The sequence below is a fragment of the Podospora pseudopauciseta genome, assembly GCF_035222475.1.
Source record: "Podospora pseudopauciseta strain CBS 411.78 chromosome 5 map unlocalized CBS411.78m_5.2, whole genome shotgun sequence".
Classification (NCBI taxonomy): domain Eukaryota; kingdom Fungi; phylum Ascomycota; class Sordariomycetes; order Sordariales; family Podosporaceae; genus Podospora; species Podospora pseudopauciseta.
Window position 1 is genome coordinate 760671 of NW_026946666.1, and position 24415 is coordinate 785085.

At 53.7% G+C, this 24415-nt stretch overlaps 8 protein-coding genes and 1 non-coding gene across 9 annotated transcripts; 5 read left to right on the top strand and 4 right to left on the bottom strand.

Annotated features, from left to right (window-relative positions):
• Positions 1-424: 424 nt before the first annotated feature.
• Positions 425-3091, bottom strand: QC763_500975 (uncharacterized protein). Its single transcript, XM_062912700.1, has 3 exons — positions 2407-3091; positions 1478-2354; positions 425-1396 (listed from the first exon to the last, which is right to left on the bottom strand). Exons 1-3 carry the CDS (start codon positions 2784-2786, stop codon positions 452-454), a joined length of 2202 nt encoding a protein of 733 aa, XP_062763961.1. The 5' UTR covers positions 2787-3091; the 3' UTR covers positions 425-451.
• A 1430-nt stretch (positions 3092-4521) lies between these two features.
• QC763_0081310 (uncharacterized protein) lies at positions 4522-6495 on the top strand (the record flags this gene model as incomplete). The annotated part of the gene is made up of 1 exon (XM_062906111.1): positions 4522-6495. One exon carries the CDS (start codon positions 4522-4524, stop codon positions 6493-6495), a length of 1974 nt encoding a protein of 657 aa, XP_062763962.1.
• A 731-nt stretch (positions 6496-7226) lies between these two features.
• On the top strand, positions 7227-7316 carry QC763_0081320. Its single transcript has one exon. It is a non-coding gene; the product is annotated as a tRNA-Phe (tRNA).
• Positions 7317-7637: 321 nt separating this feature from the next.
• Positions 7638-10040, bottom strand: QC763_500960 (uncharacterized protein; the record flags this gene model as incomplete). The annotated part of the gene is made up of 1 exon (XM_062912699.1): positions 7638-10040. One exon carries the CDS (start codon positions 10038-10040, stop codon positions 7638-7640), a length of 2403 nt encoding a protein of 800 aa, XP_062763963.1.
• Positions 10041-10654: 614 nt separating this feature from the next.
• On the top strand, positions 10655-12035 carry QC763_500950 (uncharacterized protein; the record flags this gene model as incomplete). The annotated part of the gene is made up of 2 exons (XM_062912698.1): positions 10655-11219; positions 11285-12035. Exons 1-2 carry the CDS (start codon positions 10762-10764, stop codon positions 12033-12035), a joined length of 1209 nt encoding a protein of 402 aa, XP_062763964.1. The 5' UTR covers positions 10655-10761.
• Positions 12036-12581: 546 nt separating this feature from the next.
• Positions 12582-14560, top strand: QC763_500940 (uncharacterized protein; the record flags this gene model as incomplete). The annotated part of the gene is made up of 2 exons (XM_062912697.1): positions 12582-13029; positions 13086-14560. 2 exons carry the CDS (start codon positions 12582-12584, stop codon positions 14306-14308), a joined length of 1671 nt encoding a protein of 556 aa, XP_062763965.1. The 3' UTR covers positions 14309-14560.
• A 901-nt stretch (positions 14561-15461) lies between these two features.
• On the top strand, positions 15462-17691 carry QC763_500930 (uncharacterized protein). Its single transcript, XM_062912696.1, has 2 exons — positions 15462-16969; positions 17054-17691. Exons 1-2 carry the CDS (start codon positions 15987-15989, stop codon positions 17409-17411), a joined length of 1341 nt encoding a protein of 446 aa, XP_062763966.1. The 5' UTR covers positions 15462-15986; the 3' UTR covers positions 17412-17691.
• Positions 17692-19031: 1340 nt separating this feature from the next.
• Positions 19032-21447, bottom strand: QC763_500925 (uncharacterized protein). The gene is made up of 3 exons (XM_062912695.1): positions 21293-21447; positions 19855-21154; positions 19032-19799 (listed from the first exon to the last, which is right to left on the bottom strand). Exons 2-3 carry the CDS (start codon positions 20705-20707, stop codon positions 19180-19182), a joined length of 1473 nt encoding a protein of 490 aa, XP_062763967.1. The 5' UTR covers positions 20708-21154; positions 21293-21447; the 3' UTR covers positions 19032-19179.
• A 527-nt stretch (positions 21448-21974) lies between these two features.
• QC763_500920 (uncharacterized protein) lies at positions 21975-23780 on the bottom strand (the record flags this gene model as incomplete). The annotated part of the gene is made up of 1 exon (XM_062912694.1): positions 21975-23780. The coding sequence occupies one exon, from the start codon at positions 23778-23780 to the stop codon at positions 21975-21977; it is 1806 nt and encodes a 601-aa protein (XP_062763968.1).
• Between the last annotated feature and the right edge of the window lie 635 nt (positions 23781-24415).

Sequence of the window (24415 nt, forward strand, 5' to 3'; positions counted from 1 at the left end):
CGGGGTCTCTTGATGTGGAATTTCCTCGATTCCCTTCAGGCTTCATTGAGGGACCGTCGATCTTGACATCATCGGCTTGTGGAATCGTGGGGATTGACCAATGGCGTGTTGTAGAAAAAGCGGGCTCCCGCTCTGCCGGTCACGCCTTGACGCCTGGCTTGGCACGCTGCTCCAACTGTGGAAGCGGGTGCGTCACTGGCGCTGTGAAACAAAAGATATTACCCTGATTATCAAACCTTGGAAATGCTCTCGTGCGTCAGAGCTGAGAAGAGCCATCATCGATTGGACGCCCGCTGCCGGCGTAACCGCGTGAGTGGTCTGTTTGGATGTATCGAGATGGTTGATTTTAACTCCGTGAGATGGGCTTGGCACCTGGAGATCAGGGGAACCCTAACCCTTTTCACTTTACATGTAGGCGTTGACATCGACAACAATCAACAAACGTAACTGATTAAGATTCACATACTTTAGCATCAACAGTAAGCCATTCTGACAATCCCTCGTCGTCCGAACTATCATAATTGCTCAGTGCGAACAAGAAACTCCCGTGACCACCCGCCTCCGACATAATGCTCGCCAGCAACCGATCACGGCTCTCTGTCATTACCGCTGACTCAATGCCGTCTCCACCTACACCACTTGAACCTCCGACACAAAAGCTAGAACTACACTCAGAAATTGACATTGTTTCCCTGTAAATTCTTTCTCTGGTTCTCGAGGATCCAGGTCTCAGCCCGGCAACCTGGCGTGTGCTCTCTGTCCGCTTGCTGTCCTCCCGGCCCAGGACAATACGGATCTCCTTGACATTTTCCGGAGTATCAACATCCATAGGTGTATCCAGCTCCTTCGGCTCCGAGTCTCTGCTCTTCTCCGTCACCCCAGTCGTGCTCGACAACCTCGATCTCCTCCTCCCTCTCCTCCCTCGTAGCTTCGATCGGCAAAATGCCACTTCCGTACTCGTACACGTCGTATACCCTCTGGTTTGGCTCTCTCCGCATTCCTCTCCCTGTTTCTCCTCGTCTTCTTGCTCGTGCCGGCGATGGTAGATACGCTTCGGGTCCATGTAGTCAGGCGAGAACATAACTCTTCTGTAGGACGATGGCGAGTTAGACTGGTCATTGTTACTAGTGGGAACGGAAGAAAAAGGGTCTTCCTCTTCTGGAGCTGGGCGAGGTGGTCTTTCCCTAGAGTTTGTTGGCGGCGGCTGTGCCACCTGCCTCGTGGGCTGAGCTTGGGGTGTAGGTTGCGGAGGTGGTGCTACACCTGCTCCGATACCTACTCCGACTCCAACGGCAGTGCTGGAACCGGCGCTCACTGTCGGTGCACCGCCCGCTTCAAGGGAGGCTTGATACTCTTGAGGGGACTGGAGGCGCCGGATGAAGCCGTACTTTGCAATCTTTAGGCATGATCAGTATCCTCAGCTGAGGTACCATCACAATGTCCAACATGGTGTCTAGAAGAGAGAGAGGAGACGTACCTGATCCTCAGCTTCACTCTGCAAATCTCTTGTCTCGTACTTGGGCCAGACGATCTTGCTTGTGCAGCAAGAGACGCAAAACTCGGTCCTGTCAGGGCAGAGCGGTTTCCCAGAGTCGTTCCGTGCTCTAATCTCAGGCGGCTGTGATGTCGATCGGAACATTCCCATGAAGCCCCAACCTATCTCTCTCAAGCGGACTTCAACATCGAAATCAAAGTGAAGGTATCTTCTGAGTTCCCTAAGTCCATCCTCATTTCTCCAGCCCTTCTTGTTAACTTTCAAGATACTATCAATCAAAGCCGCGTCGACTTCCCGATTGACGGTGACCGGACAGGTCATGTTCTCGTAAATCTCTGGTGTCCACAAGTGTAATTGGGCTTCTGTCTGTCCTGACCAGTGGGCTGCTCGGTTGTAGGGCCATGTCCGAGAACTGCGGTGTCGGCACTCGCGATGCCTTCGACAGAAACAGCCGCTGACGTGGGAAGATGAGACGCGAAATGAGGACTCGGATGGCTCTGGAACTGGGCAGGCAAACGGGAGGCCGAGCAGCGAGGTTATAGTTGGCCGGTAGGAGTCGCGACAGTCGGATCGAGGCTGGGGGTAAGTTTCGTAGGTGAGGGACTTGCGCCAGCTCCGAAGCTTGCGCTCGTAGGTGACCTTGCTGGCATGCTGAGCATGGGCCGTGAAAGCTGGGAGGGGGTGTCCGACACCTGTGGCGGTGACTCCGGCTGTCAAGTCGGTTGATACGCCGCTTTCATTGCGCATGGCGATGTCCGAAACAACATCATCGCCCTTGGGCAGAACGTCATGGCGCTCGCCGCTACGGTAGAGATAGCGAACGTTGACCGAGTCGAAGATGCGGTTGTGCCGTTGGAGTCTAGTTGTGTCAGTAAATTTCGGTCAATCTGAATCTCAAAGCAGTGCCATACTCTCCGGTCGATCGATTGATGTTGAACTGCAGCTTGAAACTGACAATGATTCGATAGACAGGTCTTGCGCTGGGATCTCCACAATTGTAGGTGCCAGATCGCTCAATCCGCATCACGGGTTCCAGCACGCTGACAGAGGCATAGACGCCCTTTCCCCCTTGGATATTCTCTTCGAGAGTGACTGGATGAATATGTGAAAGGAGAATGGGCGGCTGCTGAGGTGGCTGGGCTGGTCGAGAAGCGGGAGGAGGGCCACTGGCTGGCGGTTGTTCTGGGTCAGGGCAGACATACTGGCGCTCTGGAGACCTCTTGCACGACCTGCGTCGCCGTCTCGATCTCTCGTTGCGACGGTAGCGATAAGACTCGTAGTTCTCGGACATTCGAAATCAGATCACTGTTGGACGTGATGGCTGCATTCATGATGGAGAAATCAGAAGAGTATATGGGCGGTAAAGGCCGGTTAGGTAGGGGGTGGATCATGGTTTTTATTCTCTATTTGGCAGCGACTGGACGATATCTGGTGGCCAAGGAACATGTCGACTGAGGGTTGAGAAAATCACCAGGCGAGAGTAGCCAAACTTTATGACAGACAGCGTGTGTTGTTTAATTTTAGCTAGCATCAAAAGTCAAAATTACCTGACTGGAGGTCGGTTCGTTTCCCGTATAGCCGCGGGTAATTTGCAGCCAAGACGTTGAAGAACCGGGCCCCGATGCCTCGTGAGTCGTGATGCACGCCATCGACGAACACCCAAGAGTCCATGACAGGCGCCAATGCTTGAGCAACCTAATTTTGACGACCGACCGTTGAAAAATAGCAGGTGCAGGGCTGGTAAGGCTAGTAGGGTCGGTGATAATGCAGCCCTGTGATTCTTGGCAAATTCGGCGTCGCCTGACCCTTATACCCATGAGAGCTGGGCGATGTTTGGGGGCTGGTGTTGACGACGAGGAATGTTTCGTGCCGCCAGCATGAACAGCTATTCAACATTTGGCCGACATCATCACACCCTGCAGTTTCGGAACACCGGAAATCAAAGCAAAAAAAGATATCACATGAACGCATAATGGAAGTGAAAGGAAAAATTGAGACGAACTGCCATCCAGAGTGGCCGGCATATAGCTGTGTTGTGGCATTTGAACTTTGACATTAGCCACCTTGAAGTTGACTCGACGTTGATTCAACGTTGGATCTCCAGACTTCCCCAGATGTTGATTACCATATTCCCCATGTGTGATCAGATCTGGACTGGCCGGGTCCGGGGAAATCTTGGCCCATCCGTCAACCCCAGAGGGAAAGAGCCGACCGTGCATTGCGCAACAACTCGCGCCGTCCATGGCCATCCAGGATAGGATGAGGCTCCAAAGTCTGCATCTGATGCTGTCCCTGCCCTCTTCCAGGATTAGGCCTGCTTCTTTTGTTTTTGCCTGAATTGGATGAACCAAGAACGAGTCGAGCACCAGCGCTCGGCTATCTCCGCGAAAGCCGAGTCATGGTCGGGGATACCAGCTCCACCGCACACCCCCATGGTCATCCACAATATCACCGAATCGACACCGCTCTTGATCATCACCACAGCCGTCCAGCGACCTCAGCTGAGTTTTTTGCTGCATTTGGCCTCAAAAATATCTGATCTCGTGATGTTCAATTGGCTGACAGAAAGGACCAGACGCAATCCAAATACAGGGAACGTGATGCTGAACAGGGCACGGTGGAATTATCAATGGCAGAATCTTCAACGAAGGTTGAACCCTTCCAATGAAAATTAACCTGGGCTTTTTTGCAACGAACTCCCGAAGCAGGGTGGGCAGTGGGAACCCTGAGCTAGGCCAGAGCATGGAACAAAGTCGACATGTGATCCCGGCATTCTCAACGGTCTCTCCCAGACCGGATAAACACCACAACGGCTCGCTGAAACCGCCGATATACGCATCCTATTACAGAGACACATTTGAAATCGAACATCTGAACGACAACAAATTGAGTTCAAGGCATGTAGTATGTAGAACCCTTACATCAGCAGTGCTATGAAGGCCTGGAGGTTTGGTAGCTGGGATGAAATTCAACATCCTCGCCACTCCCGACATCTGGATCCGTGTCAGGCTGGATAGGCCGAGAATATGGCCGCTTCAAGAGGAAGAAACAAAACCCACCCACAAACGTCATCTCAATGTCTGATCCAGAGCGTTGGAGCTATCTCGGGCCTTCCGAGTTCGTCCGAACTTTGGCTTTTCTCTCCGCAAAAACCATCCCCGCGGCAAGGTCCAACCCCAGATATGCACAGGGGCAAGTGGAGAGGCTCAACTGCCTGGGACGAAGCCACAGGCCACGAGGACAGCAAAAAGACTTCACAGAACATGGGGTGTTGTGGAGGGATTCACCGGGGTAGTCGGGGTAGTCGGGGTAGGGTCGGGGTCGAAGGTTCGTCGAAGCTCATGAGAGCAAAGGTATATTATCCCCTTCCCCAGGAGCCATCACCGCCAAGTGTTCCTCTTTCTCATATTCCTGTATCATTCGACACAGAGGCTGAGACTCAGACATTCCCGCTGCCAAGGGTTCGGAATTATTTGAAGTATTTATCACCTGCTTCATACCTCGTCTCAGTCCTCCCTTACCTCCCGTCTGGTCTCGCCCTATCACCGACGACAACAACCGACCCCAAAACACCAACACTCACCCTCCTCCACCTGCCATCTCAACCCCAGCACAACCGCCTCAACTCAGTCAACATGCCCGGTGGCGCGGCTCCCCCCGTTGGGGCTGACACCCTCAGGGTGGAAGCCCCCGTTACCATGAAGGCGTACCTGATGTGCGTCTTCGCCGCCTTTGGTGGTATCTTCTTCGGTTACGACTCTGGTTACATCGCCGGTGTGATGGGCATGGACTTCTTCATCAAGACCATCGAAGGCCCCGGTGCTCTCGTCCTCCCCGCCTGGAAGAAATCTCTCATCACCTCTATCTTGTCTGCTGGTACCTTCTTCGGTTCGCTCGCCGCTGGTGATCTGGCCGATTGGATTGGTCGCAAGTTCACTGTCATCTTGGGTTGCATGGTCTTTATCGTCGGTGTGGTCCTCCAAACCGCCTCCGCCTCTCTCAGCTTGATCGTCGCTGGTAGACTCATCGCCGGTTTCGGTGTGGGTTTCGTCTCGGCCATCATCATTCTCTACATGAGCGAAATCGCCCCTCGCAAGGTTAGAGGCGCCATCGTTTCCGGATACCAGTTCTGCATCTGCATCGGTCTGCTTCTTGCCAGCTGCGTCAATTATGGCACCCAGGACCGCGATGACAGCGCCAGCTACCGTGTCCCTATCGGTCTTCAGATGGCTTGGGCTTTGATTCTCGCCGGCGGTTTGGCTCTCCTTCCCGAGTCGCCCAGATTCTTCGTTCGCAAGGGCCAGCTCGACAAGGCGCGTGTCACTCTCGCCAGACTGAGAGATCAGCCTCTTGATTCCGAGTACATCCGTGATGAGCTTGCCGAGATCATTGCCAACCACGAGTACGAGACTAGCATTGCGCCCGTCGGCGGCTACTGGTCCGCCTGGATGGTCTGCTTCCAGGGCTCCATCTTCAACAGCAGCAGCAACCTCCGCCGCACTGTCCTCGGCACCTCCCTCCAGATGATGCAGCAGTGGACCGGCTGCAACTTTGTCTTTTACTTCGGCACCACCTTCTTCCAGCAGCTCGGCACAATCTCCAACCCCTTCCTCATTTCCCTCATCACCACCCTCGTCAACGTCTGCTCTACTCCCATTTCCTTCTGGAGCATGGAGAGAGTCGGCCGGAGACCTCTTTTGATCTGGGGCGCCCTGGGCATGGTTATCTGCCAGTACATTGTCGCCATCATCGGCACCGTCAAGCCCGACGACGACAACTGCGTCAAGGCCATGATTGCCTTCATCTGCATCTACATCTTCTTCTTTGCCACCACCTGGGGCCCCGGCGCTTGGGTTGTCATTGGCGAGGTCTTCCCTCTGCCCATGCGCGCCAAGGGTGTGGCTCTTTCCACTGCTTCCAACTGGCTCTGTATGTGTTCCCCTCTTACCTCCCCATTACCATACCCCATAGACACAGCGCTAACCAGACCCCAAAAATAGGGAACTGCATCATCGCCGTCATCACCCCCTACATGGTCGACTCGGACAAGGGTAACCTCGGCGCCAAGGTCTTCTGGATCTGGGGCAGCTTGTGCTGCTGCTGCTTCCTCTACGCCTTCCTCCTCGTGCCCGAGACCAAGGGTCTCACGCTCGAGCAGGTCGACCAGATGCTCAACGAGACCACGCCCCGTACTTCTGCCCGCTGGGTCCCCCACAGCACCTATGCTGGCGGTGAGAAGGCCGAGAAGTCGGTGCAGCATCACGAGGAGAAGGTTACTCCTTCTGGGAGCGATGGAGAGAGCCAGGTTTAAGTTGGGCAACTCGGGTGTTGGAAATCAAATCATATTTCGGTGTTTTTGGGTTTTACATACCATTTTTATTAGCTAGTTTGTTTCTTTTTGCGATACCATCATCATCGGGTACTATGGAGGCGGGAATTTGGATATCAAAAAGGCTATCTGGAGGGTGTAATACCATGAATAATTAGCGCATGACTTGAATGAGAATTTGAATCAAGAATAATCTCAATACTTTGTCTGCTCCCCTTGAGATGCTTGCACGTTCTATCTCGGGAGTCATTCCACAACATTGTTCCTCCACAGGAAAACCACTCTGTGACTTGTGCAAAGCATATCATCGAACAAAAAAAAGGAAAATGACATGACACCAAACATTTCAAAAATGTCTGCAGTAAAGATACTGCAGAAAAAACACCAAAAAGAAAAGATAAGTGCGGTTTATGTGGATCGAACACATGACCTTCAGATTGACTTCCTGAAGTTGACTTCAGTCTGACGCTCTCCCAACTGAGCTAAACCCGCTTGTGTCGTTGTGTTACAGCGGAAGAATTGCGGCTCATATCAATGGGTTGTGGAGCTGGGCTTGGAGGGCTTACCCCTGAATAGGGGCTTGGCGGGAAGACGTTTTTTTGAGGGTTTAATGCCTTTTGTGAGTAAGAAGTGTTTTTTTTTTTTTTTTTTTTTTTTCAAGATCTGAAGTCAGATTCTTTTGGCATCAAAGATGAGGATGGAATACAAGCGCAGTTTTGATACTTCTTTTCATTCACCCCTATTCAACCTTTATAAGCTGACTGCATCAATCCAGCATTTCATGGCAGTTCCAAAAGAAGTTTCCTAGAATTCTCACACCCTCTCAATCGCAGGGGGCTCCTGTCCCTTAGGAGGCTTGGGCCACCGATCCAACACCACACCCCCCTTCTCCGCCGCCTTCCCCTTCCCTTTCACCTTCCCTTTACCCTTTCCACCCCTCACAACCTCAAACCTCAACCTCGCCTTCGTCGGCTCATCCAACAAAACCTCATACTTCCCCGGATAAACAACCGTATTCCCCTCCTCATCATGTCTCGCCAAATTCCCCAAATTCCATTTCAGCCCCCCCTCCCTCTTCTCCCCACCCTTTACCCCCCTCAACCTCGTAAACGCCCCCAAAGTCTTGATCGGCCACGGCCCCGGTCCAACCCCCGGCGCTGATACAAACGCCAAAGCGACATAATCCGACGTTCGATTCCCCCTGTTCTCCACCACGACCGGCAAGTCCGGCAGCGGGCAGGTGTCAAGATACTTGTCATCACACCCCTCCAGAACCTCATCAACATCAATAACCGCCGGAAACTTCTTGCCAAACTTGGGAGAGAAGGTCGTGTAGTGCAGCCCGAAACCGAAGGACTGCACAGGGGTCTTGTACCACCTGTACGTCCTCCCAAGCTGGCTATTACCCGCTGATGGCCGGAGCGCCATGTCCGTCATAGGGACCAGCTCGGTGAAGTTGCTCGGATACTGCGTCACTGGCAGCCTTCCCGCGGGGGACTTTAGCCCCGTGACCAACTCCATCACTGCCGTCCCGCCGTCTTGGCCTGGCCAGTTGGCCCAGAGGATGGCGTTGACTTTGGGGTTGGATAGCAAAGGTGTGTTGTCTAGTTGGTCGCCCATTTGGAGGACGACCAGAGGTTTGCTGAGAGTGGTCAAGAGGTTGATGAGAGATAGTTGAGCCCCTGGCCAGTCGAGGTCATACCGATCTTTTGTCTCACCCGCCGCGGAGGTGTCGATCCCCCCGAAATAGAGGATGTAATCCGCGTCTTTTGCCGCGGCCATCGCGTTGTCAGTCCAGGATTGGTTGGAGGCGAGGTCAGAGTGGAGGATGGGACCAGAGGCGGTGGAAAAGGGGATGCCGAGCTGGGAGGCGGCGTAGGCTGGGGTGTGGAGGTAGGCTGCCGTGCCGGAGTACCCTCCCCGAAGCTTGTCTTTGGCATCGGACCAGAAGCCGATCATGGCGACTTTTTTGGGCCGGCTCTTGTCGAGGAGGTCAGACAACGGGAGTGCCCCGTCGTTTTTGAGGAGGACGGTGCCATCGACTGCAGCTTGGAGGGATAGTTTCTGGGCGGAGGGTTTGTTGACGTCTGCCCAGCCGAGGGAGGAATACAAAGACTGCTTTCCGTCAAAGTAACCTGCTCTGACTATCCCTTCGTATAATCGGAGAAGCGCGCGGTCAACGGTGGATTCCTTCAGGAGGCCTTGGGACCACGCCCCCGGGATGTCAGAGGAACCCTCATACTCGCAGCTTGTATCCATGCCCGCTTCAAACGAGATCGCCGTGCCCTCCGCGTTGGTGGCCGCATATTTGTGATTCAGAGAAACATCCAAAACAGCCTCGCAATCGCTAGTAATGTAATTGTTATGCTCTGTCCAGTTCCAGTGCTCCCTCAAGATTGTCTGCAGCAGATAAGGGCTCGCACACGACGGCACGCCGTTGACCGCGTTGTAGGCACACATGATGGAGCCCACTCTCGAGTCCCGAACACATTGCTGGAACGGCATGAAGTAATACTCGGCCATATCCTGCAACGAAATCTTCGCATTGAAGTTATGCCTGGTAGCACCGTTCCAGTCCTCAAAGTCGTTGGCTGCGTAATGTTTGCAGGTTGCAACCACTCTTCGCTCTTTTTCCGGCACGGGACCCTCCAGGCCTTTGATCATGGCTGCAGCATAGCGCTTGACCAACAGGACATCCTCCCCTGGTGTTTCCGATCCCCGACCCCAGCGCGGGTCTTTGAAGGGGTTTACATTGGGTGTCCAGTAGTCGAGGCCCGAGAAGCCAGCGTTGCCAAAGGCTCGACCTTCGATGCCGATGACTTCGGCAATCTTCTCCAGCAGCTCATCGTCGAAGGTGGCCGCCATGAGCAGGGGCATGGGGAAGGAGGTGGAAGAGTTGAAGGGGCCATCGCCCTGCCAGAACTGAGTGCCAGGTGCGTAGGCCACGCCATGAAGAGCCTCGCTCCACCAGTTGTAAGCAGGAAGCCCGATCCGAGGTGCCCCCAATGACTTGCTAACGATGTTTTGAAGTTTCTCCTCCGGGGTCAGGGCGGCAACGAGGGCGGTAGCTCTTTCAGGAGGTGAAAGAGTGGTGTTGCAGACTTGGTTCGTAGAAAGGAGGTCACCGACACAGTTGGGATAAAACTGGAAGGGGAGGTCAATGGCCCGGACAACAGCCGACGTGAGGCTTGCACCCCAGAAAACGGACGACTTCATGGCTGCAACATGAACGAAGTGCCAGATTGCGTCGAGAGGGGAATGCACAGCATCATCACCTCAATATAAAGACCATGGTGACAGTCCAACATGGAATAACACCACACCGACATGAACCGACATGAAGATCGGGAAGTTGACGATCTCTGGTAACTTGAGATATTAACCACTATAATACCCGCTCCCCACTACTCTGCAGTGCCATCGTCCGGGTTCCTGTCCCGGTGCTTCGGGGACGGCTGGGTCTCAAGCGCCGGCGCTTCATTGGAGCGCGTCTATCTCGGGGTAACATAGTCGGGATGCAACCTCGACGATCTTGATTGACGAGAACGAGACACCGTTAATTTTTACCCAGGTTCCTGGGCTCATAGAAAGGAAGTCTGCCTTGTTGGTGCGCGTAGCCTAGACGCCGGTGTGTGCTTATGTATGCCGATACGTGGAGATGGATAAAAAGTGGCAATCAATATTCATCCGGCGAGCTCCTGCTACTTCTTCCCACACAACCCAAGTGGAGCGCTTGCTACCTGGCTGCCCGTCATCAACGGTGGCAACAAGAAGAGGGGTTTGTAGGACCGGAAGAATGGATGGTATTGCCGGAGGTCCGCTGGATAATTCATCGACAGCAACATGTTGAAGACGAGCGTGAACAAATAAACGCCAGCACCATCTACGCAATGGAAGCTCAGGGTCCACCGAAAACCGAGCTCTGTTACCCGCAGCCATGCTTCCAAGCCTTCTCTCGTGTGTTCTGACTGTTGGGGCTCTGGCAGCCTCGGCGTTGGCCCAAGGGTCAGAGACAGACCCGGCACCATTCACCACCTTCGGTCAACGGATCATCTACGACCCCCCCGAGGGCCACAGGGCTTCGTACCCGCGACATATCGAACTAGAGGATGGAACTCTCCTGGTTACTAGCACAGTTCTCGGGTCCAACTTCTTCACCCCCTCTGCAGCCTTCCCCGTGTTCGAGAGCAAGGATGGCGGCGTGAACTGGGAATGGGTCTCCAACATCACTGACCAAGTCAATGGCTGGGGGATGTCTGCTCAGCCAGCATTGCTTGAACTGACGGCTCCTTTGGCTGGCTTCGAGGCTGGCACTATTCTGGCGTCAGGAAACAGCTGGAGCGCCAACGGCACCCGTATCGACTTGTATGCGTCGACAGACAAGGCTCGGTCCTGGTAGGTTTTCTGGTCCTGTGTTTGTCGTCAACGTGGGGACCAATGCTGACATCACCATTCGCAAGGTCCTTTGTGTCAAATGTCGCTGCTGGCGGCAGGCCGAACACCACAAACGGTGCTGACCCTATCTGGGAGCCCTTCCTCTTGGTCCACAACGACGAGCTGATCGTATACTACTCGGACCAGCGCGACCCTCTTCACGGCCAAAAGCTGGCTCACCAGCGATCAACTGATCTGAAGACATGGGGTCCTGTGGTGAATGACGTTGCGTATGACGAGTATCTGGCCCGGCCCGGCATGACTGTCGTCGCCTACATCGCGCCCTTGAAACAGTGGATTCTAGTGTATGAGTTCCCGGTTGGCAACTCTTCATCCCACGGCGTCAACTATCCCGTCTACTACCGTCTTGCACCGGACCCAACCAAGTTCGACGAGGCGCCTGGGATTCCGATTGTCATCGAAGGCAAGGTCGCGCCGAACGCGTCGCCTTATGTGGTCTGGTCGCCTTACCCCGGCGGCAACGGCACCATCATCGTGAGTGACGCGGATCGGGATGAGCTATATTCGAACCAGTTTGGTGGTGATCCCGACAAGTGGGAGATGCACCCTTGCAGCCAACCCAGTGCCTACTCCAGGGCGTTGCATGTGTTCAACAAGTATCCGGAGCACCTGATGGTTCTCGGCGCGGCCATCTTCGACGGCGGGCCTGATGAGCTGAGCTTGAGTGTGTTAAGCTTGCCCGAGTTGTTGAAGAACAAGGTCAATATCGATGAGTGGCTTGCTGGCCAAAACAAGACACAGCCTAGAAACGAGTAGGAGTCAGAGCGGAGTCGGGAAATCTGTAGATGCCTATAGTCCGAGATACTGAATAGATGGGAATTGTTGAGGGAGCCCAGATTGAGCCACAGCAGCCAATCGGAGAATTTTTGGCTGTCTACATGCATTCGCGGCCTGCCACGCGTGCAAGGGTGATGGCAACGGACGCCACAGCTCAGCCTCAATTATGACATCAGTGCCGTAGCACTCCCACGTGCTGTGCAATCACGATACTGTAGATAGATGCAAACAGAAGGACATCGAGGTCGACCTTCTGATACAAAGCCACAAGCTTCGTGTTCCCTCCGCCTGGCAACAGCGCTTGGAACCATCTCAGCATCTCAGACGTTGGAGTATAAGGTAGCAAGCACACAAGCAAACCACCCCGCTTCTTGGAACTTCCACGTTCTTGGACATTCCGACAATTGACCCACCAGTAGGAGTTGACACAGCCGCTAATCTGCCAATCTCCCGCCCAACCCAGATTGGTTTACACTGCGACCATCTTCCAAGTCTCCTCCAAGTCAGAAATACCGAATCATCATCATGAGCTCATCCGACCAGAAGCCGCCGCTGGAGCCTGCAGACAAGCAGTCGTTTCCGCCCCCGCCTCCCGGCCCCCCGCCCATCCAGACCACACAGACACAGGTGCCAAAGCATCCTGACGAGACCCCTATCCCAGATTACAACCCGAGGCATCCTCAGTTTGCGCCGCCCACAGGCGGTGCCGACGACGACATCTACAACGCGACGCCGACATCCGAGCACCCGCCCCAGTTCCCGCCGTCTGGAGATGGTCACCACGATGGCGAAACCAAGAAGAAGTCCAAATTCTCCTTCAAGGAGTACTACCAAAAGGCCTCAGAAAGCTTGACGACCCATGTTGGCCCGGCAGTCAACGCGATGGCCCGCAAGACGGGCGCTGAAGGCTTCATTGCCGAGTCTCTGGACAAGGAATGTGAAAAAGCTGCCAGGATTTTGAGGGCATTCTGCAGTAAGTACAGCTCCATGGTTGCGCCTCCATGTCAGCCGCTAACATTAATGTTCCAGAGGACGGCATCTATGTCGACGCAGCGCAGCAACCTTCTTCAACGCCAGCACCCACACCCGCACCAGCTGCGACGGACACCGAGGCCTCGGCTACCGATGGCAAACACACAGATTCTTCCAAGACAAAGAAACCCAAGGTACTTCTCACGATACCTTCCAAGGTCATTGCGAAAGCCCAGGGCCTGGCTATCTTCACGGCCTTCCGTGCGGGTTTCCAGGGAACCGTCTCGGGCGGTAGTGGCATCCTGATCGCCCGCAAGCCTGATGGCAGCTGGTCTCCACCCAGCGGCATCAAGGTTGGGGGCGTGGGAGGTGGCTTCGTTATCGGCGCAGAGATTTACGACTGTGTCGTTGTCATCAACACCAAGGAAGCTCTTGACCTCTTCACAAAGACTCGCATGAGCCTCGGGTCCGATCTCGCGGTTACTGCCGGTCCTTTTGGCGCTGGTGGTTCTCTTGACTGGGGCGTTCCGGCGAACCAGAAGGGCAAAGAGAAGGAGAAGACCTCGCCACAACACCCTCCAACGGCCACGTCTCCACCGCTCTCTGCCGATAACACCCACTTCCAAACGGCGCCGCTTTCCCCTGGTGAGCTGACTGACCCCCTGGAAGATCCCACAAAGGGACGCAAGCCCAGTGCCTTACGTGAGGCCATTGGGAAACCGGTCTACAGTTATGTCAAGTCACACGGTGTGTATGCTGGCGTTCAAATCAGCGGTACTGTGATTCTGTCCCGCGATACCGCCAATGCCAAATTCTACGGCCGGCCGGTCACTGTACAGGAGATTCTGGATGGCAAGGTAGAACCACCTGCTGCAGCCAAGACACTCTTTGAGGTGTTGAGCGGTGCCTCCGGGTGGCGTGGACACAGCGGTTCCAGCCCAGTAACGCCCAACTTTGCGCCTGGGGCTGGTGTGCCGCCTCCCGCTGCAGCGACCACGTCTGGTGTTGCCGATGTCACTGCCGGTGTCAGGGGTCTTGATGTCGGAGGCTCCTCCAGCTCGGCAACCGCCCCGAGACCCACAACGCCGGCGGTAAATGCTAAGGCTGCCGAGGCCGCTGCAGAGGCGAAGCTTGCGTCCCCCACCAGTCCACCACCGCCGTCCTATTCGGAGTTTGCTCCGAGTGGGACCCAGCAGCAGCCAGAGGACCTCCCTCCTGCATATGTGGAGGGTCAAGGGACCAGGCCGCCCGCAGGTGACTCCAAGACCGGATTGCATTAGGTGCGGAGTTGAAGGAAGTTTGCATGTTTTTCGGAGGGATAACGTGGAGGACACGATGAGCATCGTATAGCATGTAACTGGTATTGGTGGATTAGCTTCTCAAGTCTGACGGTTATTATGATCTCGAAATACCCCCAAATATGATAGCACCCTGAAACCGAGACCGCCTATCTTCGTTCACCTGCTTGCTTCCGCCCGCCTGCGACCTTGCATGTACATTACCCCTAAGCTCCAAGTCCGAACAACCCCTCGTGTCTGGGTGTCCAATGCATTACTGCCTTGGTACCTTATTTACCAGTGCTGCGTCACCACTGATGATTGCAGATGTCTAAACTTTCGAGGGATATGGCTCGTAAGAAAAGTTCCGGTCTGTCATGGTTCAGACAAGTCGTCCGGTCATTAGGAGGATCTGTTCCGTTCCTATCTTTTGGCAAAGTCATGAGAACCTACCTAGTGATGGGTCAGACGTGTTAACTTGGGGGGCGAAAGCTTAGTTATTTGTTGTTCCTGTCAACTGAAGTAGGAAGAAGCCTCCCCATGTTGGTGCGGCGGCCAATGTCCAGAACACCAACAGAAGTACCTTACATCGAAGTAATTTCCGCTGGCGAACAGAGGATAGGCCGAAGAAAGCTCCGTGATCGAAGCAGTGCCACCTTGAGCGGATATCATGAAATTTTCCAGTCGCGGGTCGGAGCGACCGCCGTGAGTTGTGATTGGGAAAAAAAAGTTTGCTGCTTCATGCATCTAATGGTTCTAGAGCGTTCAGTCGCGGCCCCGGACAGCCCTCCGATGTGCCAAGCAACATGCTCAAAGCTTATGTGACCCGAGGGAAACGCCAGGCTGGGACGGCACTTGGATATTTCTTGGGACGGACCGGACCATGTTGCCCGGTACCTGCTTCTTAGGTTGAGGGGGTTCGGGCTAATAATGATTGGAAATGCTGGAGTCTGCGGACGTGTGGTCTGATGAAGCGTTCAAGGACTGTGACAACTTGTCACAATTATTTCATTTATGGGAGCACATGCTTCTTTTGAGCTTGTCTCGGGCCCGGTCGTTCCAACTCCCGGGGCATGTCACGGCTGGGTAAGGGTTTGGGGGAGGCAAGGGACGGCAAGACCCCTAAATGGACGTAGGTATATAGGTAGAACCACCCAGGACCCCTCCAAGCCGAATCCTTGTCTCTTGGTTCCAAGACTACGCTACCTTAGTCCTGCTACCCGTTGAAGGACGAGTCGATAACGGCACCCCTGCCTACCTAAGACTCCACAACCTTCCCAAAACGCTCGCAAATCCCAACCTGGACTCGAGTCTCTCTCGTGTGCCGCTCTCTCTGCCCCATACATTAGAACTACGACCTACTCCAGATGCCCAGCTTCTGCCAACATGGCTAAATACCGCTCTGTTCTAGCACAGCATGACCAGTCTGGACTCTCTTCTTGTGCGCCCTCCAGCCAACCGACTCCTGACTGACCCTGCCCTCCTTTCGGACCACTCCCCGTACCGGTACCCAAGGTATCTGTCTGATATCTTGCGTGCCTTGAAGCCCCACAAAGTGACAGACCCTCGCCACCCCATCGCGCAGCTAACCCAAGCGACGGAAAGGCCCGACAGCCAGGCCATCCGCGTTCACGCATCCTTCTCATGACAGGTCCCGTCGTCCTCTTCAAGCCTCGACAATATGGACAAGCCACCGCCGCGACCTCTCCTTCCAGCGCCCCCACCGTCCGAATCACGCGCCGGCTTGAAGACGCCACCCACCGGTACCCCTCTGCCACCGAGACGATCGGCCTCCATAGCCGCCTGCGAGCTTTGCCGGGAGAAGAAAGCAAAGTGCGACAGCCGACGGCCGACCTGTGGACGGTGCTTAAACAACGGCGTCCAGTGCACCTATACCACCAAGGTCAATGAGACGCTGACCCAGGCCGATAAAAGAGAGAAGGCGCGATACAAGAAAGAGCGGGACGACCTGTTACATCTTCTGACTTCGATCCGTGACAAGCCCCAGCGCGAAGCCGAAAACATCTTTGCCCGCCTTCGCGTTTTCAACGACCCATTCGAGGTGTGTCAGTCTTTGAGGGATGCCGAGCTGCTGCCTTTTGTTTCTTCTAGCCCGGCCAAGCTCCCCTCTCCGTCCGACGCGAATGAAATCATCGACATACACGTCCCAGCTCGACCGTGGACAACGCTGGTCAACGATGCTGTTGTTTCGAGGCTGGTGGCGCGCTTCTTCTCGCCTGGCTCCCAGCTGTTCCCGGCTATTGACAGAGATGTCTTCGTCTCCGACATGCAAGCCAAGAATCTGACAACGTCCAAACTGTGTTCACCTCTTCTTGCCAATGCCGTCTGCGCCATGCCTTGTTTTGAGTTGACCTCGAGCACCGGTCTTGTCGAGCTCTTCCTGAGCCAAGCGAAATCCATCCTCGAGCGAGAACATGGCCGACCCTCTCTGCCTACGGTTCTCGCTTTATACCTTTTATACCTGATATCAACCTTGCTGGGCAGGGACCGTGCCGGCTTACACTTTCGGCGGACGAGCCTTGACATGTTGGAATACCTAGATTTGGAGTCAAGAATAAAATATTTGCGCGACGATGTTCCAGATCAGGCTCTCGAACGGCGTGTGTTGTCGAAAGCTCTATGGGGGATTTTCGTGGCGGAGAGGTAAGTTGTTATGTGCATTGCTTATGGTATGTCCCGCACAGAACGGATGGCTTGAGCATATGCTGACGTATAGTCTCTCTTTAGTCGAACCTTTTTGCTTTACAACCGACCCCCTCTAGTACGACCGCCGATGGTACCTAGACTTTTCGAATTGGATACCCCCATCCAGACATCACTTTGTGCTGACGATGCTCGCAATGCAGCGATGGCGGATGCTGACGGCGACGTGAATGAAAGATTGACGGACGCCTTGTGCAGCCTCGCCGAAATCCAATATACCATTGCCATGCATGAGGCTGAACAAAACACTGGTGTGGGTAGTGGGGAGGATATTGGGATACGGCAATCCATCCTTTTGCGGTGGAGGGTGCTGTGTGATTTGTTTTCAAATCAGCTTCAGGCAGAGACTAACTCGTCGTTGTCGAGCTGCTACGTCAGGTGATTAGAACTGGGCTCGGGTGTCTCGGCCTATACCATATATCTCTTTCCTAAATCCACCACTGTCGTCACATTGAGACGCTTGCTAACCTACTTATCACTCCAGCCTACAACAAAGCGAAGTCGCTCTCTCAGTCCTCCATCCCCTTCCCGCTGAGCTCACCCTTCCCGATGAGAGCACTGTCACAACGACGGTGAAAGATTTGTTCATACAACATGCTCGATTTATATCAGAGACAGTCGATGCCCTACTGCAGTGGTCTCAGAACAGGCCACATTATCCCATCGGTTTCGCCTTGTACTATTCACTAGTCCCCCTCATCCCCTTACTCGACCCTGAAGACACCAGGTCCGACACCCATGAGCTCTTCATAAACGGTTGTGTCAGGTTGAGTGTTTGCGCTCAAATATACCCATTCTTTGGTCGCCTGCTGCAGGCAATCGGGGCACTTGCCTGGCGGCTAGGGAAGGATGTCCCGTTGAAAGCTCGCGAGTGTTTCCAGCATATCAATGTTTCCACTCCCAGGCATGATGTCGAGGATGGGGAGGTGCACGACATTCCGCTTGCCATGGACATTCCTAGGCTGTGGGCGATGCGCCATTTGCAGACGAACAATCATGTGGGTGACAATAAGAATGGTTATTTGCCTGTAGGTCAACTCGGCAAGATGATTGAGCATTGGAGTGGTGCAAATCGTCTTGATGGTGGGTAACAGCAGTGAACGAAGTGGTGGTGGCAGCAGTTGAGTTGAATGAGGTGTTGATTACCCTTACCTGGCCGAGGAACACACTCGATTGTTATGCAACCGTCGTGTCCCCCAGCCACAAGCCTTGATTGACAGCTGATACACAGTATATGCCTTGTTGAACTGGTAAAGTATGGTGTGGTTCAAACAGCTCAACAGGCCAGACAAAGGACAATCACATAGTGAAATACGACTTTGAGAGGATCTCACACAACAATCCATCATATGTTGACCTGTTGCCGATTGGGGAAGAAATTATTATCAAGCAGCACGTTGCCGCAGCGTCTGAGTCCGGACTTCCCAAAGTGGACGGCGGCGAAAGATCGGTCCAGGCCCTTGGGCTTATCTTGCAGGAAATCTTTATTGAAATCTCGCATGTCTGCTTGATCTGCAGGTTTATCACTCAACTGCGCTTACTGTTCCCGACGTAGGTACTGGAGGAGGGAGTGTGTTTAGTGTCCTGTGTTTGACGGAAGGAAAACCCCAAAAATTTCAGAACCCTCATTGACCATCTCCTGACCCCTCCTCCACACGGTAAACAAAGCGATCAGCATCACAAGAATCTTAACACTTCCGCCGTATACTTTGCGACTTCTCCCAAATAGACATGGTAGCTGTTCCTTTTTTTTTTTCCTTTGTTTTTTTCCTTGTCTGATGGACATATCGGCTATTTTCCAGAACCGACTTAGCATCTCCCGTTGAGTGTAGGTCCATCTTGAGGCAATGGCCGAGGGACCTTGTTGGGGCGTTATCTGTAAACGGACTCATCTTGAACCTACTTGGTGAAGACTGTAGCGTGTGTAGGCATGTAATAAGTAAACATCCACCTTCAAGTCTTTTTGGATTCCCATCTAGACTCTGACGGCTATGAATATTGCTGTTTTCAGAATGTTGAAGAGATCTTTAGATGTATTGCAAGAGCACTGGTTGACATTATTCATAAAAAATCGGTAAACATTCACAGGTGGGAGGCCGGTAATCTTAGCTTATTGAGTTAGAACCACTGACTTTTGCTCTATGTTGACACTATATACTATTCAGAACCATCTTCGCCTTCTCGCTGCTGGTACCGCAGGCCACGCCCATCATAGCCTGGGCCATGTCTCTGAACAATTCCACCTTGATCTCCGCCATCAACTCTCGCTTGACCTCTTCTCTTATCGTTCCCAGAAGCTCCACTCGTAACTTGTCCATGAGCTCCTCCCGTAACTCTTCCATCAACGTTTCCCGCAGGCCTTTCCGCAGCTCTTCCTGCGACTCTTCGGTTTTCTCAGTCACCAAGCGCTCAGTGTCCTCCATGACTTTATCTTGCAGTTCGACGTGAACACCTGTGAACTGGTCATCGATACGGTCATTCACATGACTGATGAGATGTTCTGCCTCCTCGCTGTTGTATCTGCAAGGTGATCGGGCGGCAGGCTCCAGAATCATCATCTCGAGCCGTTCGATGCGACTTTCCAGCCCAGTGTAGCCCTGAACTGCCTGGCCGGGTGTAGAGTCCTGAAACATCTTCTCAAGCCGTTCGATACGACTTTCCAGTTCGGCGTTGTTCTCCCTGAACACACGACCCTGGCCCAAGTCGAGTAAGAGCCGCTTGTCGGTTCTCGAGGAAGACAACGGTTCGCTAGTGCGCCGCCGTTTTCGATCTTATCAAGCCAATGGTTAGCATGCACCAAGAAAGAAGTAAATAAAAATACATACCTGGCGGGGTAGCTAGTTGTGTTGGGTTTTGGTAGGGAGCCTTCTCAACATATGGTGGCGGTGACAAGTCTTCCAATGTCTCCATGCCCAGATTGTCGCAACTAGGCGTTGGCCGAGGTGCAGCGACAGCATTGCCAAGGTTAACAACCTGACCGCCTGCACCATGATACAGCCTACCAATGGCTGCCCATCTCTCATCGGTCTGCAAGTCATTGAACAAAAAGACAGACGGCAGCAACGAGAGCTGATACCGAACCTCGGGCACCAGCTGCAGCATGTTCAGGTAGACGGTGAAGTCTTGAGCAGATGCGAGGGCCTTTATGGTATCCAGCAGACCTTCGGATCGCGCCTTTGGTACCAGAGGACGATTTTTTGGCACCACGAAGACAGGCGCCTGCGTCATGCTGAAGCGAAGGCTGATAAAGTTCTTGGAAGGATCACGCTGCATCGCCGGTATAGAGGGACCAGTGCTGTGATCGTACCCGACGGAGTGTATGTTTTCTGGGTGGACGAATATGTAAACGTTGACTTTGTTGGGCTTGCCGCCTTTGAGAAATATACAGCCGTGAAGCGCAAAGAGGGCTCGGTCGTTGGAAGCATCAACGTGCAAATCCATACGAAGATCGGGAGTATGTTGCAGGTGTCGGTTCGCATCCTCCCACTCCACCACGCCAGCTCGATCCTTCAAATCTATTTTGCAATGTCTTTCATCGTCGCTCGAATCGTCCATGGCGTAAAAATCGGGACCGTCGCGATTATCAACTCTGTCGTTCAAGGTGTCATCAAGCTTGTCACCGTCAATTTCACCTACCTCCCTCGAGCTACAAGCCCCGTAAGCACGGTTAGACACCATGGTCCAGTAACAATATCACGACAGAGGACAAAAAAAGAAGAGATACCGCCGCCCTTGCTAGACGACACAATTGTTGGCAGGGCTCCCACGAACGGAAGCAAGACAGCAAAGAGCGCCATGGTCAGCTGACTCCAACCGTCTTGCGGCCTATCTCGAGCCCCAGTCCTTTCAACAGGCGTTGCCTGATGATTAAGATTTGGAGAGATTTTATGGCTCTCGACTCGCAGGACGCTTGCTTTGAGCGTGCCGTCCAGGAGGTACGGAACGGTCGTGGATCGATAGATGCACGACGCCGGTATTGATGGAAAATGGAGAAAAGAACCGAAATGTGTGGTTGGTGATGATGATGCCGCCGCTCTTGCGCGACCACGCAGATGTCGGTAGGTATCGCACAAACGGAGACAGGGCAAAGAGCGCCGTGGCCAGCTATCTCTCTATCCCCACGGCCTACCAAGGAGTCGATAATGATGGCTCTTGGTTTGTGCGATGCGTACGTCGAGTGCGGCGTCGGGGAGAGACGGAACGGTAATTCACGCAGGCACGAGGGCCTAGGCGAAGTCACACCGGTACCATCAAGTCACTGACCCTAAGGTAGAGAATGGCTGAGTGGATTCATCGCAGATGTCATCCATCGCGCCGATGGCGACTCGACTCGAGATCGGAGGCTGAATGTCGATGAAGAAACGGTTGGATTTTGATGGAGTTGGTGGATGGATGGAAATGAATGGGGAGAGACGTGGAGCCTCTTTTCGACTTTGGTCACGGGGGAGCCCAAGGCTTTTGAAGCCGCACGGGCCACAGAAAAAGCTGACACATCATGCCAAGCATAAAACCGGCCATAACATGCCAAGCATTAGATGCAACAAGCATACAAACACATACATCATGTGCATAAGTTTAAGCACAACACGCGAGCATAAAGCGCAAGCATAAGACAACGTTGCTTTCATCTGAACCAGCATCATCAAAGTCCAACCAACGCCGTTTTTCCAACAAAGCCTTCGAAAAAAGAGGAAGAAAAAAGATAATTTATTTGTATCAGCATCTATATCTACCAGAAACGTCTCATAACCATTGAAATATCCCTCTGTCATTTTTTGCCTTCCCAATATGACCCCATCTCCTCAACATTAACTGCTTTAGACTGACCACCAAAATTACTCAAAGCAGGCAGAACAACCCCCCAGGTATCATACGAAGAAACTAGAAATCTTGGTCTCCGATCCTAAATAATACTCCAGCTCTGGATACCCTGTCACGGCATCACTTACTGTCCACGGTCGCCCAACCAAACCAACTCCAGCACCCCGTCCCGCCCAGCCATGGCGCTCCCATCCACATTCTTCCACCTCCAATCATCCGCCCTCCTCACATAAACCTGCCTCACCACCATCCCCTCCTCCAACACCTCAGCCTCCTGCAAATCCCAACTCAGCTTCCTCCCCGTCCTGTGCAGGCTCGGCCTCTGCGGTCCCATGATAAAATCCAAATTCCACCCATGGTTCTGCGGCGCCGCATGGAACGTCGCCTCGAACTGGTTCACATCAAAGTCGATTCCCTGAGGATAATACGCCACACTAAATCCATTCGCAATCACAAAATCATCCTCGGTCCGAAACCTCTGCATCATGCAGTCCTCTCCACAGACATTCGACACCTTGGTGTAATGCCACGGATAAGCCACATGCCATCCCCCTCCTCGATAATGATGCAAGCTCAACGGCTTGATCCCCGACTCATAAAACCCAGACGGATCCCCATACAAGTCCAACTGCCACAGCTCATTCAACAGCGTGAGCTTGTAGTTTGAATTCTCATAAATGCACTTTCTCAGCAAGATATCCCCCTGCGGTCCCCACCCCGAGTTCGCTTCCTTGATCTTCTGCTCCGTCTTGCAACTCTCATACCTCTCGGCCACCAAACCCGCCATGGGCACACTCAGAAACACCCCTGCGCCCCCGAACGCCTGCGACCCATGCCTCTGAATATTATTCACATCCTCCGAAAACGTCCCAATATACATCGGAAACCCGTCATCAAACTCGTCAAACCTCTCCTTCAGCGCATTGAAGCTCGGAAAGAAGGTGTCATCATCGCATGTCACCAGCCACTTCTTCCTCGGCCTTTCCGGGTGGTTATACATGGTCGGCACCAATGCCAAATACCTCACGGCCATGATATCCTCTGCATTAGACCGATACACATCCACATCGATCCCTGCCGTCGTCAAGATGTTATGCGTCTCCTGCAACTGCTCATCCTCGGCATCCAACAGCATCAGAAGCAGCTTCCCACCGTTAGTATTCCCCTTCCCATCTGTCAACCAATACGTCCACTCGTTCACCGGGCTCGTCTTCGGATCGCTGAACCGTTTGTACGTGGTCGAGACACCAAACATGAATTCTGATGCATTGGCACTTCCGGGGAATGGAGACTGCGAAACGGGCGCTACAAGGGGCTCGGGGCACGACTCGGCTTGATACGGCTCGGGGTTGTTGAGGTCCACTGTCCTGATGGTGTCGGTCAGGAAGCTTTGGTTTAGCGCCGTCATGGACTTGCGGCGTATGGGCTGACGGGAAACCTGGATATATCGTTTCGTATACTCAATCTGGCCCCCCAGCTTGTACTTTTCCTTCCACTGCTTCAGCCGAGCAATGTCATAATTGCAGTCCATAGGAATGGATGAGTTGACCAATGCAGCCGCAATATCCCCTGTGGAGCTGGCCCGGTGTGGCTCTGTTGGTGTCGGAAGTGTATCTTGCCAGTCGGCGCCATGCTTCAATGGTCTCTGGAGATATATCGCCTGCTTGGCTGACGCGGCCGTTTGGATGATGGCGGTTTGTACTTCGGCACTGGATCTGAGAAGGAGGGTAGTGATGGCGAGAATAGCAAAAGTCAGGAGAAGAGCTCTCGCCATGGGGCTCCGCATGGGGAGGCAGCGGTGTGGGTTCGGCATCAGGGCCACCATGCTGCCGCTGCTGCGTCTGCTGCTGCTGCGTGTTGACGTCGTGGGCTTGTCAAAGTTAACGTCCGAGGTTGAAAATCTCAAAGCTTGACAGTCTGCAGCCGGCATGTCGTTTGTACTCGCCCTTGTCCGTGGAGACACTGTCACTAGCCCAACCGTTTGGGCGGAAGGAGCGACGCTTCACCGTGTGCCCGTGCCGTGGTGGCTCCCTGATGGTGCGAAGGAACGAAGGCAGACTCGGAACAGGAAGGAAGCTTGCAAATGTCGCCGTTCAGCCCTGGCAGAACTGACTGGGAACGCCGAAACTCTGGACTGGGAAGTCGGGGACAAAAGCCAACGTGGCAACTCAGAAAGCAATGAGGAACCAGCAAGGAAAAGATAGCAAGAAAGGACAGCAGTAGTACAATGTACGGTCCGACGCGGGTACAACGACACCTCAAGCTCACAAGATGGAGGCACGGCAATTGGGAGGACCAAAAGTGGCGTTGCCATCAAGTCAGAGATATCGGAAGCTCAGGGGAACGCTCGGAGCCATGTCGACCGGGCGGACATCTTTCGGGCCATTTCCCAGGCGGCATGAGGCGTCGAGCTAATTCTTATGGCGGTGACATGGAACGTCATCGAGTGGGAGTTTCCGAGGCAGGAGGGAAATGCCCGGTTTGATGCAGGTACCCGGGGTGGCACTGGCTACGGACGAGTTGGCAGCTGAAGTCTCAAGATGTTCCGACAGTGGATGGCGATCT